Here is a 17,461-nt window from a genome sequence, read left to right on the forward strand (position 1 = left end):
CATGCGAGACCTCCTCGTGAACGGGAAAGAGTGCCGAGTGCTTCGCGATTCCGCAGCTACGATGGATGTAGTTCACCCGTCTTACGTAGAACCCCATATGTTCACGGGCGAGTGCGCATGGATCAAGCAAGCCGTGGAAGCTCATAGCGTGTGTCTGCCGGTAGCAAAAGTGCTTATTGAAGGACCTTTCGGAGCGCTTGAGACGGAGGCGGCAGTGTCATCTATGCTGCCACCCCAGTACCCGTACCTATTTTCAAACAGGTCCGATCACCTCCTGCGCGAGAAGGGGCTTTTGTTTGGTGAAGCTAGTGTTCAGGCCTTAACCAGATCGAAGGTTCGGGAGCTCGCTGCAAAGGCGGTAGTTGCGAGGCCGACGTTATCAAACAACGAAAAAGGGTCAGAGGCGCAGCAAGCTGATATTCAGAGCACGCCCGAACTGAATAAACTTGAGTCTGTAACGTTAAAGGCGCCAGATACTGGAGAGGAAACGCCCGACACGGGAAAGTTAGAAGAGCTATCTACTGATTTGCTCATCGCGCCTACGTCAGACGGACTTAATAGGTTGCTAAAAGTCAGCCGGTCGGCTTTGATAGCCGAGCAAAAAAAGGATGGCAGCCTGGAAAACGTGCGCTGCAATGTCAAAGAAGGTATCGCCAGGAAAACTGCGCGTTTTGTGGAAAGAGGTGGAGTCCTGTACCGGAAGTATCTAGACCGCCGAGGAGTGGAGTTCGATCAGCTGATCGTGCCTCAATGCTATCGTCAGGATCTGTTGCGCTTGTCACACGGGGGTTCGTGGTCCGGACACCTTGGAGTTAAGAAAACTAAGGACCGTCTCTTGCAAGAGTACTATTGGCCAGGGTGTTTTCGGGACGCAGACCATTTCGTGAGGACATGTGACACTTGTCAGCGGGTGGGCAAACCAGGGGACAAATCGAGGGCGCCGTTGAAATTGGTACCTATCATTACGGAGCCTTTTAGACGGCTCGTTATTGATACTGTGGGACCTCTGCCGGTAACAGCCACGGGGTACAGACACATTTTGACTGTGATCTGCCCAGCGACAAAGTTCCCTGAAGCAGTGCCGCTTAAAGAACTCAGCTCAGTTGAGATAGTTAATGCACTACTGTCCATATTTGCGCGAGTTGGTTTCCCTGCGGAAATCCAATCAGATCAGGGCACAGTGTTTACTAGCGCTTTGACGACAACTTTTCTCGAAAGGTGTGGGGTAAAGCTGTTACACAGCTCAGTGTACCACCCACAGTCGAATTCCGTTGAGAAGCTCCACTCCGTCATGAAGCGCGTGTTGAGAGCGTTGTGTTTCGAACATCGAACTGACTGGGAGCTGTGTCTGCCTGGGGTGATGTTTGCTTTAAGGACCGCGGCGCATGCGGCTACGGGGTTTTCGCCAGCTGAACTGGTGTACGGTCGCTCGCTTCGATCTCCGCTTCGCATGCTTCGAGAATCGTGGGAAGGTAGGGGCGACGACCCAGTCGTGGTGGAGTACGTGCTTAAGCTCCTCGAACGCTTAAGAAGGGCACAGGAGTTGTCAGGTGAAGCAATGACAAAGGCCCAGCAGAGGGCCAAGGTTTATTATGATCGGACAGCCAGGGCCCGTCGTTTTGAGGTTGGCGATGAGGTCATGATATTGCGCACATCGCTAAACAACAAACTAGACGTGCAGTGGGAGGGCCCAGCACGAATTGTTCAGAAACTGTCGGACGTTAACTACGTGGTAAGTCTGCCAGGAAAGCGGAAAGCACAGCAAGTTTACCACTGTAATCTGCTCAAACCTTATAGACAAAGGGAAGCAGTGGTGTGCATGATGGTAAACGTTCCTGAAGAGCTTCCGGTCGAGCTTCCGGGACTAGGCTCAGTGACGAACAGGGAAGACACCGGTCAAGTCATTAGTGACCTTATCAGTAAAGCACCGCTGTCGCCCGAGCAGAAAACCGAACTACACCAGCTATTACAAGAGTTTCAAGGTCTGTTCTCTGAGAGGCCTGGTAGGACTTCTGTACTTACTCATGATATAGAACTTACCTCCCCAGAGCCAGTACGATCCAAGGCGTATCGGGTGTCACCCCGCCAGAGCGATATTATGGAGGCTGAGGTAAAGAAAATGCTACAGCTCGGTGTTATTGAGGCAGGTGAGAGTGATTATACCTCCCCTTTGATTTTAGTTGAGGTACCGGGCAAGGAACCTCGTCCTTGCGTCGACTACCGCAGGCTTAATTCCATCACTAAGGATCAAATTTATCCGATCCCTAACATCGAGGAGCGCCTTGAGAAAGTTAGTAGCGCTCAGTTTATTTCCACCCTAGATCTTGTCAGGGGTTATTGGCAGGTTCCACTTACAGAAGAGGCTAGTAGGTATGCGGCGTTCATTTCACCAATGGGAACATTCCGTCCTAAAGTGTTGAGTTTTGGTTTGAAGAACGCGCCATACTGTTTTTCAAGCCTCATGGATAAAGTGTTGCGGGGACAGCAAGAATTCGCTTTACCGTATCTAGACGACGTAGCGATATTCTCCGCATCCTGGTCTGAGCATATGACACACTTGCGGGCAGTGCTAACCCGCCTGCGCGAAGCGGGCTTGACAGTAAAGGCTCCTAAGTGCCAGTTAGCACAGGCCGAGGTTGTCTACCTCGGTCACGTGATTGGTCAGGGTCGTCGCCGCCCCTCTGAAATAAAAGTGGCCGCTGTGCGAGACTTTCCGCAACCGCGCACAAAGACCGATATTCGGTCGTTCTTGGGTGTCGCCGGCTACTATCAGAGGTACATCCCTAGGTACTCTGATATCGCGGCTCCCCTGACGGATGCTCTAAGAAAAACAGAGCCTCAAACAGTCGTCTGGGACGAGACAAAGGAAAGAGCTTTTAGCGCCCTAAAGAGTGCCCTAACAAACCAGCCTGTGCTACGATCGCCAGACTATACAAAAGGGTTCGTTGTTCAGTGCGATGCTAGTGAGCGAGGCATGGGCGTTGTACTGTGCCAACGGGAAAATGGAGAAGTAGAACACCCCGTCCTGTATGCTAGTCGTAAGCTGTCCAGTCGTGAGCAGGCGTATAGCGCCACCGAGAAAGAGTGTGCGTGTCTCGTGTGGGCCGTTCAGAAATTGTCATGCTATCTAGCCGGCTCGAGGTTTATCATTGAGACGGATCACTGCCCTCTCCAATGGCTGCAGACCATCTCTCCCAAAAATGGCCGCCTCCTGCGCTGGAGCCTCGCTTTACAACAATATTCCTTTGAGGTGCGTTACAAAAAGGGGAGTCTCAACGGTAACGCCGATGGCTTAAGTCGAAGCCCCTAACGTAGGAATCAGCCTCAAAATTGTTTGTTACTGATGTTTTTCTTCCTGAGGCAGGATTTTTTTTAACATATTGCTTTTGTTTAGTGTTTCAAAGTGATGATATGCTTTCTAGTGCAATTTTTCAATTTGTGGACGCGTTCTGAGTGATGCTAGACTACTGTAAGGAACTAGGCAGTGGTATAAAAAGGGGAAAGAGCCTGGCAGGGCTTAGTGAGGGTTGTGCCGTGCTTGCTGACTGAGCGGTTGAGTTTCAGCGTAGTTCTAACGCTTGCCGGGAACGAGAACAAAAATGTGAACTCTCCCGAAGTCACTTTGCAGTGTCCCGTGCGAACCTGAACAAGAGAACGAGGCCTTCTCTGTGCGCTGCGCTCAAGAAACGTCGAGGGACGCCCGACTTCGGTTATGAGCATCATCGAGCGACATCCCTCCGGACAGCGGATGCAGTCCCCTGTCCATCGGGATCTCCTTCCCCCGGCGGGGCGGTCTGTTGCGTTTCGCCTGCGACACGTGGTTTTGCCGGCGCGACTGCGGCGAGGCGGCAGACATTTTGGCCCGATCATCGTCGCCGCAACGCTCATCGGCAGGTGTTTCCAGGCGCGACTGCGGCGATGCGACCGCAAAGGATCACCCTCTCATTGCAGTCATTGTGCCCGACCGGCAGCGCTACGACAGGGTGCTACGAGATCGTGCTCGACATGGTGCTACGGCAGCGCTACGACAGGGTGCTACGAGATCGTGCTCGACATGGTGCTACGGCAGCGCTACGACAGTGTGCGTCACCATTAGCCCATTGTACATTCACGTGCTCGTCTTTTGAGGGGTTCCTTCTTGCCCTCAACTGCGAGAGTATAAAAACAGCTGCCCCCGGACGCCAAAAGGAGGGCTCCGATTTCTTCTGTTGAGTGAAGTGCTCTCCCGTCTCTCTACTTCGGTCAACCTGACCGCCAACTCTTTGCAATGTTAAAATAAACAAGTTGTTTTGTTGTTACCAGTCGACTCATGCTTTGCCGGGACCTTCGGATGCTTCCAGTTGTACCCCAGGCCGCCAGGCCAACGCTACCCTTGGGGCTTGCGACCCAGGTACAACCACGGGCGTCAGCGCCGAGTTCCCAACAGATCGTACCAGCGGTGCGATTCAAACATCTGGTTGCCAGCGGTGAGATCGCGACAACGGAGGCCAGCGGCAAAGAGATGCAGTTGACTGTATGCTGAGCAGCTCATCGACGATCCGGGAGCAGTGCAACGAGCCCTGTGTGATGACTGGTTGCCTGCAGCGGAACGACTGCGCTGGACTCTTGGCTGCGAGGTTTGGTGAGTGCGGGACTTTCTTCTTCTGAGCTTTGCCAGGCTTTTTGTTAGTGTCAGAAACAGAGCTGGTAATTGTGGTTGTCGTTGCTGCCGGGTTAGTTTGCGGCAAGACAATAGTAAGCAGTAGAGAAAGCAGCATTCAGAGCAGCCATGGATTTGAAGTCGTTGCGCAAACCGAAATTGTTGGAGCTTGCAAGAGAGTTGGGTCTGGATGTCTCAGACAAACTAAGAAAACCTGAACTGCTAAAGGCTATTCTTGAGTTAGAGGCTGAGGATGACGAGCTGTCGGAATGCCTTGAGACTATTGAGGAGAGGTCAAAAAGACAGGAGCGCGAACTTAAAGAACAGAAAGAAAAAGAAGAGCGTGAACTTAAAGAACAGAAAGAAAAAGAAGAGCGTGAACGTAAAGAACAGAAAGAGCGAGAGCAACAAGAGAAAAAAGAAGAGCGCGAACACGCTTTGGAAATGAAGCGTCTCGAGGTAGAGATGGAACGCGCTCGTAATGGAAGTCAGGCACACGGTGCAGGAGAACGAGTATTGTTCAAAATGACTGACCTGATGCGGCCGTTTAAGCTTGGAGAGGACATTGGTTTGTTCCTGGTTAACTTTGAGCGAACGTGCGAGAAGCAGGGGTTCTCTCGGGAAACGTGGCCACAGCGCTTGCTCACTTTGTTACCCGGCGAGGCGGCCGACGTAGTCGCTCGCTTGGATAGAGAGGAAGCAGAGGATTTCGACAAAGTAAAATCGAGTCTGCTAAAAAAGTACCGGCTGTCTGCGGAGGCGTTCCGTCGGAAGTTTCGGGAAAATGAGAAAGGCAGAAGTGAGTCATATACAGAGTTTGCGTATAGGCTTATGTCGAACATGCAGGAGTGGCTCAAAGAAGAGAAAGCGTTTGGTGACCACGATAAAGTTCTGCAGTGTTTCGGGCTAGAACAGTTTTATAGTCGGTTACCGGAGAACGTGCGATACTGGGTCTTGGATAGGCCAGACGTTTGTACGGTGGCTAAAGCCGCTGAGCTAGCCGAGGAGTTTGTGACGCGTCGGGCTCGCGGAGCTAAGGACGGTCAAAAGGGTGAATTTGGCTCGAAGTTTGAGAGGCCGAAGTTCACACCCATGAGAGCAAAGGGGAACACGCGTAGTGCGGATGCGAGTGGAAGCAGTGCGACCGAACCTAAGGAGACGGCAGCAGCCGAAGCCGAACGCAGAAAGCGGTTCGAGATGAGGCGAGCGCGCGTTTGTTATACGTGCCAGAAGCCGGGTCACTTTTCGGCGCAGTGTCCGGAAACAACACCAAAAGTTGTGTTTTTTTTTCAATAGGCAGCACTGACGAGAACATGAAGCTTCTCGAGCCTTACATGCGAGACCTCCTCGTGAACGGGAAAGAGTGCCGAGTGCTTCGCGATTCCGCAGCTACGATGGATGTAGTTCACCCGTCTTACGTAGAACCCCATATGTTCACGGGCGAGTGCGCATGGATCAAGCAAGCCGTGGAAGCTCATAGCGTGTGTCTGCCGGTAGCAAAAGTGCTTATTGAAGGACCTTTCGGAGCGCTTGAGACGGAGGCGGCAGTGTCATCTATGCTGCCACCCCAGTACCCGTACCTATTTTCAAACAGGTCCGATCACCTCCTGCGCGAGAAGGGGCTTTTGTTTGGTGAAGCTAGTGTTCAGGCCTTAACCAGATCGAAGGTTCGGGAGCTCGCTGCAAAGGCGGTAGTTGCGAGGCCGACGTTATCAAACAACGAAAAAGGGTCAGAGGCGCAGCAAGCTGATATTCAGAGCACGCCCGAACTGAATAAACTTGAGTCTGTAACGTTAAAGGCGCCAGATACTGGAGAGGAAACGCCCGACACGGGAAAGTTAGAAGAGCTATCTACTGATTTGCTCATCGCGCCTACGTCAGACGGACTTAATAGGTTGCTAAAAGTCAGCCGGTCGGCTTTGATAGCCGAGCAAAAAAAGGATGGCAGCCTGGAAAACGTGCGCTGCAATCTCAAAGAAGGTATCGCCAGGAAAACTGCGCGTTTTGTGGAAAGAGGTGGAGTCCTGTACCGGAAGTATCTAGACCGCCGAGGAGTGGAGTTCGATCAGCTGATCGTGCCTCAATGCTATCGTCAGGATCTGTTGCGCTTGTCACACGGGGGTTCGTGGTCCGGACACCTTGGAGTTAAGAAAACTAAGGACCGTCTCTTGCAAGAGTACTATTGGCCAGGGTGTTTTCGGGACGCAGACCATTTCGTGAGGACATGTGACACTTGTCAGCGGGTGGGCAAACCAGGGGACAAATCGAGGGCGCCGTTGAAATTGGTACCTATCATTACGGAGCCTTTTAGACGGCTCGTTATTGATACTGTGGGACCTCTGCCGGTAACAGCCACGGGGTACAGACACATTTTGACTGTGATCTGCCCAGCGACAAAGTTCCCTGAAGCAGTGCCGCTTAAAGAACTCAGCTCAGTTGAGATAGTTAATGCACTACTGTCCATATTTGCGCGAGTTGGTTTCCCTGCGGAAATCCAATCAGATCAGGGCACAGTGTTTACTAGCGCTTTGACGACAACTTTTCTCGAAAGGTGTGGGGTAAAGCTGTTACACAGCTCAGTGTACCACCCACAGTCGAATTCCGTTGAGAAGCTCCACTCCGTCATGAAGCGCGTGTTGAGAGCGTTGTGTTTCGAACATCGAACTGACTGGGAGCTGTGTCTGCCTGGGGTGATGTTTGCTTTAAGGACCGCGGCGCATGCGGCTACGGGGTTTTCGCCAGCTGAACTGGTGTACGGTCGCTCGCTTCGATCTCCGCTTCGCATGCTTCGAGAATCGTGGGAAGGTAGGGGCGACGACCCAGTCGTGGTGGAGTACGTGCTTAAGCTCCTCGAACGCTTAAGAAGGGCACAGGAGTTGTCAGGTGAAGCAATGACAAAGGCCCAGCAGAGGGCCAAGGTTTATTATGATCGGACAGCCAGGGCCCGTCGTTTTGAGGTTGGCGATGAGGTCATGATATTGCGCACATCGCTAAACAACAAACTAGACGTGCAGTGGGAGGGCCCAGCACGAATTGTTCAGAAACTGTCGGACGTTAACTACGTGGTAAGTCTGCCAGGAAAGCGGAAAGCACAGCAAGTTTACCACTGTAATCTGCTCAAACCTTATAGACAAAGGGAAGCAGTGGTGTGCATGATGGTAAACGTTCCTGAAGAGCTTCCGGTCGAGCTTCCGGGACTAGGCTCAGTGACGAACAGGGAAGACACCGGTCAAGTCATTAGTGACCTTATCAGTAAAGCACCGCTGTCGCCCGAGCAGAAAACCGAACTACACCAGCTATTACAAGAGTTTCAAGGTCTGTTCTCTGAGAGGCCTGGTAGGACTTCTGTACTTACTCATGATATAGAACTTACCTCCCCAGAGCCAGTACGATCCAAGGCGTATCGGGTGTCACCCCGCCAGAGCGATATTATGGAGGCTGAGGTAAAGAAAATGCTACAGCTCGGTGTTATTGAGGCAGGTGAGAGTGATTATACCTCCCCTTTGATTTTAGTTGAGGTACCGGGCAAGGAACCTCGTCCTTGCGTCGACTACCGCAGGCTTAATTCCATCACTAAGGATCAAATTTATCCGATCCCTAACATCGAGGAGCGCCTTGAGAAAGTTAGTAGCGCTCAGTTTATTTCCACCCTAGATCTTGTCAGGGGTTATTGGCAGGTTCCACTTACAGAAGAGGCTAGTAGGTATGCGGCGTTCATTTCACCAATGGGAACATTCCGTCCTAAAGTGTTGAGTTTTGGTTTGAAGAACGCGCCATACTGTTTTTCAAGCCTCATGGATAAAGTGTTGCGGGGACAGCAAGAATTCGCTTTACCGTATCTAGACGACGTAGCGATATTCTCCGCATCCTGGTCTGAGCATATGACACACTTGCGGGCAGTGCTAACCCGCCTGCGCGAAGCGGGCTTGACAGTAAAGGCTCCTAAGTGCCAGTTAGCACAGGCCGAGGTTGTCTACCTCGGTCACGTGATTGGTCAGGGTCGTCGCCGCCCCTCTGAAATAAAAGTGGCCGCTGTGCGAGACTTTCCGCAACCGCGCACAAAGACCGATATTCGGTCGTTCTTGGGTGTCGCCGGCTACTATCAGAGGTACATCCCTAGGTACTCTGATATCGCGGCTCCCCTGACGGATGCTCTAAGAAAAACAGAGCCTCAAACAGTCGTCTGGGACGAGACAAAGGAAAGAGCTTTTAGCGCCCTAAAGAGTGCCCTAACAAACCAGCCTGTGCTACGATCGCCAGACTATACAAAAGGGTTCGTTGTTCAGTGCGATGCTAGTGAGCGAGGCATGGGCGTTGTACTGTGCCAACGGGAAAATGGAGAAGTAGAACACCCCGTCCTGTATGCTAGTCGTAAGCTGTCCAGTCGTGAGCAGGCGTATAGCGCCACCGAGAAAGAGTGTGCGTGTCTCGTGTGGGCCGTTCAGAAATTGTCATGCTATCTAGCCGGCTCGAGGTTTATCATTGAGACGGATCACTGCCCTCTCCAATGGCTGCAGACCATCTCTCCCAAAAATGGCCGCCTCCTGCGCTGGAGCCTCGCTTTACAACAATATTCCTTTGAGGTGCGTTACAAAAAGGGGAGTCTCAACGGTAACGCCGATGGCTTAAGTCGAAGCCCCTAACGTAGGAATCAGCCTCAAAATTGTTTGTTACTGATGTTTTTCTTCCTGAGGCAGGATTTTTTTTAACATATTGCTTTTGTTTAGTGCTTCAAAGTGATGATATGCTTTCTAGTGCAATTTTTCAATTTGTGGACGCGTTCTGAGTGATGCTAGACTACTGTAAGGAACTAGGCAGTGGTATAAAAAGGGGAAAGAGCCTGGCAGGGCTTAGTGAGGGTTGTGCCGTGCTTGCTGACTGAGCGGTTGAGTTTCAGCGTAGTTCTAACGCTTGCCGGGAACGAGAACAAAAATGTGAACTCTCCCGAAGTCACTTTGCAGTGTCCCGTGCGAACCTGAACAAGAGAACGAGGCCTTCTCTGTGCGCTGCGCTCAAGAAACGTCGAGGGACGCCCGACTTCGGTTATGAGCATCATCGAGCGACATCCCTCCGGACAGCGGATGCAGTCCCCTGTCCATCGGGATCTCCTTCCCCCGGCGGGGCGGTCTGTTGCGTTTCGCCTGCGACACGTGGTTTTGCCGGCGCGACTGCGGCGAGGCGGCAGACATTTTGGCCCGATCATCGTCGCCGCAACGCTCATCGGCAGGTGTTTCCAGGCGCGACTGCGGCGATGCGACCGCAAAGGATCACCCTCTCATTGCAGTCATTGTGCCCGACCGGCAGCGCTACGACAGGGTGCTACGAGATCGTGCTCGACATGGTGCTACGGCAGCGCTACGACAGGGTGCTACGAGATCGTGCTCGACATGGTGCTACGGCAGCGCTACGACAGTGTGCGTCACCATTAGCCCATTGTACATTCACGTGCTCGTCTTTTGAGGGGTTCCTTCTTGCCCTCAACTGCGAGAGTATAAAAACAGCTGCCCCCGGACGCCAAAAGGAGGGCTCCGATTTCTTCTGTTGGGTGAAGTGCTCTCCCGTCTCTCTACTTCGGTCAACCTGACCGCCAACTCTTTGCAATGTTAAAATAAACAAGTTGTTTTGTTGTTACCAGTCGACTCATGCTTTGCCGGGACCTTCGGATGCTTCCAGTTGTACCCCAGGCCGCCAGGCCAACGCTACCCTTGGGGCTTGCGACCCAGGTACAACCACGGGCGTCAGCGCCGAGTTCCCAACAGATCGTACCAGCGGTGCGATCCAAACACCAGCTAGAAGAAGAAAATCGCCTCAAGGAGGCGACACGCCTCTCTGGGCGACGCAAAACACACGCCGCAGAACTCCCTGAGCCTTGGCGTTCAAAAGAGGACACAGGCAACCCTGCCTCAGCGCTAAAACATGACGATGAACTGTGTGGTACCCTGCATCTGTCTTTCCAACATCGCTATTGGAAATGACAAACAACACTTCAGAGTACTAGAAGTTAGATCTTGAGTGATATTTGTGAACGAAGATTATGAAGAACTCGGAAGCAATATTTTTTAAAACTTATTTGAGCAGTAACTAGCGTATGCAATGCCATCCTGTGCAAAGGATTGGGGGCCAGAGACCACCTTTGCTTCAGTTTTGACTGCTTTCCCGGATGATCTCGTTTTGTTTTAACAAGTTTCCCGAATAACGGCTCTGTCTTTTGGCTTAAAGGGCCCCTCACCAGACCCCATAGCAAATTTTTTTTATAGGCTGGAACTTGTTGCGTGTCCTCTAGGGAGCGCTCTGCCGCAAAATTTTTTCAAATCGGCTCATTAATAGCCGAGATATAAATATTTCTGTCCCGCGAATCCATGACTTAAGCAGGCGGGCTCCACTGCCAAGCAAGACGCTCTCTCCACTCGCACCGTCTAGCCTTCGCAAGCGACATTCTTTCCGTGAGTTCTACCATACCAGACCTCGAGGATCGCGTGACGCATATGTCACAGGCCCCGCCTTCATTTTTTTTTCTCCTCGCTTTTTTTTCCCTGCCCTACTCATTTTCGCTGATCGCGCTGCGCGCGAGCTCTTGCGAACGATTTTGCGCGCTGTGCACAAGGAAACATGACTAGCGGTATAATTCAGGGCTACATGAATACAGGGGCAGAACAAGCAGATCGCAGAGCATGATCACGCGCTGGAACACGGTAGAAAATGGCATAGTTTCGGTACCTCTGCACGTGACTGCACGACCGTGGGAACAAGCAGGCGATACGGAAGTACATCGCTCTTGCCTCGGTGCGAAGTAAAACAAAAGATCGCGCAGACATTCCGTTTGTGTGCTTTCTTATTTCTCTCAACCTCAATTTGTCAATTCAAGCAACAGATCATAAAAATGACAAATGTTGCTTTGAATAATTATCGAAGTCACGTGTCACCACGAGCTACGTCACACTGCGGACACGATTACGTAGGCGCAGGAACCCGACTACGTCACCGTCCCTCTCCGGGCAGATTCGCGGCGAGTGAAGGGAGAAACGGTGTTCAAATTGAAATTTGAGGCATTTCCGCGGCGCTTAGCGATGTAATTCTTTGCAAACACGATCGTTGGCGCGCATTGTATGCTCTGCGCTTGTCAACTCAAAATGGCCTGACCTGGTAACGGGCCATTTGAGGTCACTTGAAGGTCACCGACAGCGGGAGCTAGAAGCATTTCATGCTTAAAATCTGCGAGAGATGTGACATCCCAATACGGGATTCCGATTTGTAGAAAACTGATCATTAGCAAATTTAAAACCGCACGCCGTTGCACGGGTACTTGGAGGCAGTGAAATTTCGTTGCTATAGTAGAAGTGACAGAAGGTGTGTTGACAAGCGTGGCACGCTTTCCGGGAGTTCTCCGAACCAGTTATTTTATGATAGTTTGACAGCCTGTGTACGATATTATTTTGTGGAAGAAGACAAGTCGTGAAGGAGCCCTTTTATTTTTTTGTTCGAATTTGGCAGTAGTGTTTTTCACCTTAAACCAAGAAGTGTGCGTGTGTGCGTGGGTGTATGTGCACGTGTGTGTTTGTGTTTCTACTTACGAGCGAGCACATCACTGGTTATAGGCACTTCAATCACTGAAATCGCCATGCTAATCAGCCTGTAAAGGAACATCGACAGCCTCTACCCTTAATGTTTCCATGGTGTCAGCCCTGCAGATTTCCACAAGATTGACGACACTGGCATTGTTGTTTATGTCTACACAGAAACAGAATTTGATACTAGTGGTTGCTCCAGGCGTCTTGCTGAGCAGAGCAGCTGGCATCGGAGAAATTCGCCTTTACCGAGTGTGCAGTTAACGATAAGGTAATTTTTATTGGGATAGCAATTATATGGACACTCCAGGCGCCTTTACGCCGTCGCCGTGATGTTCCGTACAAAGTCTAAGGGCGATACCATCGTCGCCGCGTGCCATATGCTGTATGTGCGAGTGAAAGCGTGTGAGGGTGAGCGGGCGATGGCGCCTCAATCTCGCGCTCGCAAGGGAGGAATGGGGGACGAAGTGCGCCGTCTTCCCTCGCGAGCAAGGCAGGCGGGGGGGGGGGGGTTACCCCAGTGGCGAATGCGTACGGCGCGGCCGCGCGGGCCCTATCTTGAATGGGGAGAGGGTGGCGGAGTGCTGATGTCTTTGTGCGCGCTGTGTTCTCGCCGCTTAGTTCGCGTTGAAGCGATGCAGCACGGAGGTCAATTCGATAGTGCTACTGCCGCACTTTCACACTCCAGCGTCTTGACAGCGAGTGTGCGCGGTCATTGAGTGAGATGTGTTCACGTTTACTTGTGCGCACGTGGCACCATGCTTGATAATTTAGTTAGTAAGTGAATTATTAGCAGTTTATACGGCCGATTAAGCTACTATCCTTAATTCGTATAGCTGTCTACTAATTTACTATAGCATACGATGCTTCGCCTTTCGGGCGAAAGTGCGTGAAACTGCGACTTTTCTTGCTTTTTTTTGCATGCGTGCATGGGATCTATGAGAAACAGATGAAGTGCGTGCACATTGTTCGGCATATCTAAAGTTTCATTGTAACATGGTAGATCTTACTCTTTGTCTCGAACACCTAACGGAGCACTACAGTGTAAGAACTCGTGACACCGCTGCTTATGACGCAAATGCTTGTGCATCCCTCGAAGAAAAATGAAATTAAATCATGGGGTTTTACGTGCCAAAACCACTTTCTGATCATGAGGCACGTCGTAGTGGGGGACTCCGGAAATTTGGTCCACCTGGGGTTCTTTAACGTGCACCTAAATCTAAGTACACGGGTGTTTTCGCATTTCGCCCCCATCGAAATGCGGCCGCCGTGGCCGGGATTCGATCCCGCGACCTCGTGCTCAGCAGCCCAACACCATAGCCACTGAGCAACCACGGCGGGTGTGCATCCTTCGAAGAGGCGACAGTACAGTACCTGGTGAGACGACCGAGAACGTCGGTGATGTTTTTCTTTGCTTTATTGTAATCTGTCGAGACGACGTAGACGCCGGCGAGGTTGTACGGCACAAGCCACATCTTCTCGCTGAGGCCGGCCATGACGCGCTGCAGGTACCAAACCCTCTGCAATACACGAAAACGAAACCGAACATCGACAAAACTGCATATGCCCAGGTGAAAGCCCTGCGCTTCATTTATCGTCGTTAAAGAGGGATTTTTCATTCGTTCCAATTTTCCACTCGTCAGCTCGTCACTACCACTGCACGTCGCCACGAATAATTCTCCAAGATTTCTTCTACTCAGTAACTACATCCCACCCGCTTCACTTACATCAACTAGACATTTTCATGCTTTGAATATATCTTCTTTTCATCACGTGCACATAGGGATGTAGAAATATAGCATCTATGGAAGCCTAAACTAAGATTAATCAGTGAATCACTCAACAATTCAATCGATACAACATGTTAGCTTGTTTATCACCCGAAGCGTGTCTCTTATAGAAACTAGTTTATACCATTCTTTCAAGATAAAAAGTCGCCGTTTCGCCCGAAAGGCGAAGCATCGATTGCGATAGCAAATTAGTGGACAACTATACAAAGTAAGGATAGTAGTTTTATCAGCCGCATACACTTGTAAACATTGGCATGCTAACTAAATTAACAAGCATGGTTTCACGCGCGCACAAGCCAACATGAACACGTCTCACTCGATGATCGCAGAAAATGGCTGTCAAAACGCTGCAGAGAAAAGCACTGCAGCAGCAGCGAGCGAATTGACCTTTGTGCAGCCACTCGCATCGGCGCGAAGTACTCAGTGAAAAGACAGCGCAGCGCGGACCCAGTACCCGTCGCAGATAGCTTTCAAGTACGGCGGCCTGGCCGGGTGCGCACGGCAATTCAAGCCGCCCTGAATAGAATACTCAGGGCGGCTCCCCTCACCCTCCCCTCCCCCCAAGCCTTGCGCGTGAAGGAAGGCGATGCGGTTACCCCCCCCCCCCCCCCCCTGCTTTCCGCCGTTGCGTGCGCGACATTGAGCCGCGATCGCCGGCCTCACTCTCTAGCGCACGCTTTCACTCGTACATACAGCATACGGCGCGCAGCGATGATTGTATCGCCCTTGAACCTTATGCGGAACCTCACGGCGACGGCGACACCGACGCAGGCCTGCACGCCGACAGTAGAAATGCGCCTGAAGTCTCCATAAATTGCTATCGCAATAATAAACAGGCATTATTTGATCGTACGTTTACGATCATTATAGCATAGATGCGAACCAAAGGGCAGCCGCGGTGCAAGTAATTATCTCTCTCTATATATTTATATTTTGTACATTCTACGGTGAGGCCTTTAAAATTAAAATTTGGGTTTTACGTGCCGAAACCACGATCTGTGTATCGCGCATACCGTAGTAAGGAAGAGGCGGGGGGGGGGGGGGGGCTCCGGATTAATTTTTACTCTCAGAGTTACGCCTCTCTGCAATAAGTTAACATGGCATCTATAAATCCCTCAATGGGATATATGAATCAATTGGACATCAGAACCTGACTCATGTAAATAATGTGCTTCTGTGTGCATCCTTAATTATGCTTACGTTTCTGGAACGGGGTTCGTTGTTAACAGCAGCTCGTTGCAACAAAGGCACAGCTATCCACGAGGGGTCACTTCTATCGAGCCAACAGGTTTTCCCTACTGCCTCAGAGGTGGAAACGTTTTGCTTCAGCAGTGATTATTTAATGAAATTACACATCTGGCGCAAAACACTAAATACATGTTCTCAGTACTTCGAAAGAAAGTAAACGTTTATTTAAAAAGCTGCGGAAGCACACAAAACCTTCAAAAACGTTTAGGCTATCTTGCTGTTCAGTTCCGCCTTCCCGTCAAGCAGCCTGTTTGTAATAATTTGGAATAGTCTTCCAGTGATCGCAATGATGTAGGAACAATGAAAATACTAAATTGAAACAAGAACACGCTGGGCCTACAGGAAAGTCGTAGAAGACGCGTACGGAATAACATACAACCAGACAAGTTATGGGTGTTGAAGCTTTCCCGCCGATATAACAACGGATGTGACGTCTGGCATTATCGAGATAGCTGAACCAGATAAGCGACTTCAACTATACTATATGACTTTTCGTAAGACTTCCAGAGTGAATAGTGCCACTGGGTGGTCTAGCAAGGCTTTATTTTGTGTGTGATAGTTACGCCCCTCAGCATGACCGCTGTACTTATACTTAGTTTCTCCAGTGTAGAATCCAGACACAGAGGGGAGCTTCGTGAATTGACAGACCTCTAAAAATTTGGTTTTCTGGCTCAGCGCGAGCCGCAAGAAGCCAGCCGTGGATCATCGTAAAAAATAGTTAAAACAGGAATGAACATTTATCATCCGAGGCAGAAGAAAATTGACTGGCAAACTGCGCGTGACTGTGGCGTTAAATGAAAACTGCTTTATTATTTGTTGGCCTATTGTAGCCCCCAAAACGAACAGGCGCCCATAGCTGGGTTCGAACATGCAGGATAATGTGACTCTCCATTCGTTCAAAGCAATCTTGTGCGATTTATGTTTTTTTAAATTGTGAGTAAAACCCATGCATCGATTCAAGTGGAGAAACGCTGCGTTGAACTGCTTGCAGTAATTACAACGTAAATCGTTTTCTGCTTTGTGTGCAATAATTTCTTCTCCCATTCAGCTCATGGGTAATATACATAGAGTAAGTGACTATAGTCTTCTCTCTCGCAACTATCTCTCGTAAAATGTCTTGAAAATTATATATAGCTTTTATTTCGTTTCGTTTTGCTCACTTATGGTTCAAGTTTTGTTTTCCATCGAATTTTGTGTTGAACTTCCACTTCGATAAGCCCTGTTTCTACCCGTACCTGAAGAATATACACATGTGATACGCACACCCACCGCGGTACCTTAGCGGCTATGGTGCTGCGATGCTAAGCACGAGATCGCGGGATCAAATCTCGACCGCGGCGACCGCATTTCGATGGGGGCGAAACGCAAACACCTCGGTGTTCCGTGCATTGGGGGCACGTTAAAGATACCATGGTGGTCGAAATTAATGCATTGTATTGTATTGTATTGGGTTTTATGGCGCATAAGCAACTCAGGCTATCATGCGCCAAACACCTGGTATAATTTATTTTAAAAATTGGGTATCCTCAGCGAAAGTCCTTGTCCGCACAAGGACTCTGAGGAGCCCAACAAATCAAACGGAGACCTGAGCCTTCTTCTCAGGACTGAGAAAATGGGTGAGGTGCATCATAAGATGCGTCAAAAAACTGGGTAAGAATTTTTAGAATTAGTAGTTCTGTGATATACTATATTTCGTTTAGGATCGCTGTGTCTTTCAAGAAAACTAAAAACAGATGAAGTTCCTACAAGTGGGTTATCTCCTGAAAGTAGACTGGGATGGAAGGCAATGCGTTCATTGTAAAAAACAGTAGAATATTTTTTCCTTAGCCGTTCGAGTTGTGTGCACGAGAATAAAATGTGATATACAGTGAGTTCATCTCCACATTTTTCACATAAGGGTTTTTCTTGTTTTGTCAGGAGAAAGTTATGTGTTAGGTGTGTGTGTCCGATTCCCAGGCGGCATAAAATTACTTCTATAAATTAATGCAGAATATGTTATATTATAGCTTATTTTATATTATATTCTATGCTGCACACTCCTTGAGAATACTTTGTTCCCGCACAAAATTACAACCGTATATGTGGCACGCGCGACGTGTGCCTTAACAAGTCGGATCAATTTCCTGGTTTAGGCTTTAGTTCGTTCCAAGCGTGATTTGATATTTGCGAAATGCGTCGAGTTGGCGCCTGTTCAACATTCGTGGCCGGCAGAGGCCCCT

General features: G+C 50.1%; 1 protein-coding gene across 1 annotated transcript in view; it reads right to left on the minus strand.

Annotated features, from left to right (window-relative positions):
• Positions 1 to 17,461, minus strand: part of LOC142570860 (uncharacterized) — a 72,099-nt gene that overhangs the window by 32,907 nt on the left and 21,731 nt on the right. Inside the window, exon 7 of the mRNA XM_075679172.1 lies at positions 13,579 to 13,724. Coding sequence (XP_075535287.1) covers positions 13,579 to 13,724 — 146 coding nt within the window. The remainder of the gene's footprint in view (positions 1 to 13,578; positions 13,725 to 17,461) is intronic.

Source organism: Dermacentor variabilis, chromosome 1 (assembly GCF_050947875.1).
Source record: "Dermacentor variabilis isolate Ectoservices chromosome 1, ASM5094787v1, whole genome shotgun sequence".
NCBI lineage: Eukaryota > Metazoa > Arthropoda > Arachnida > Ixodida > Ixodidae > Dermacentor > Dermacentor variabilis.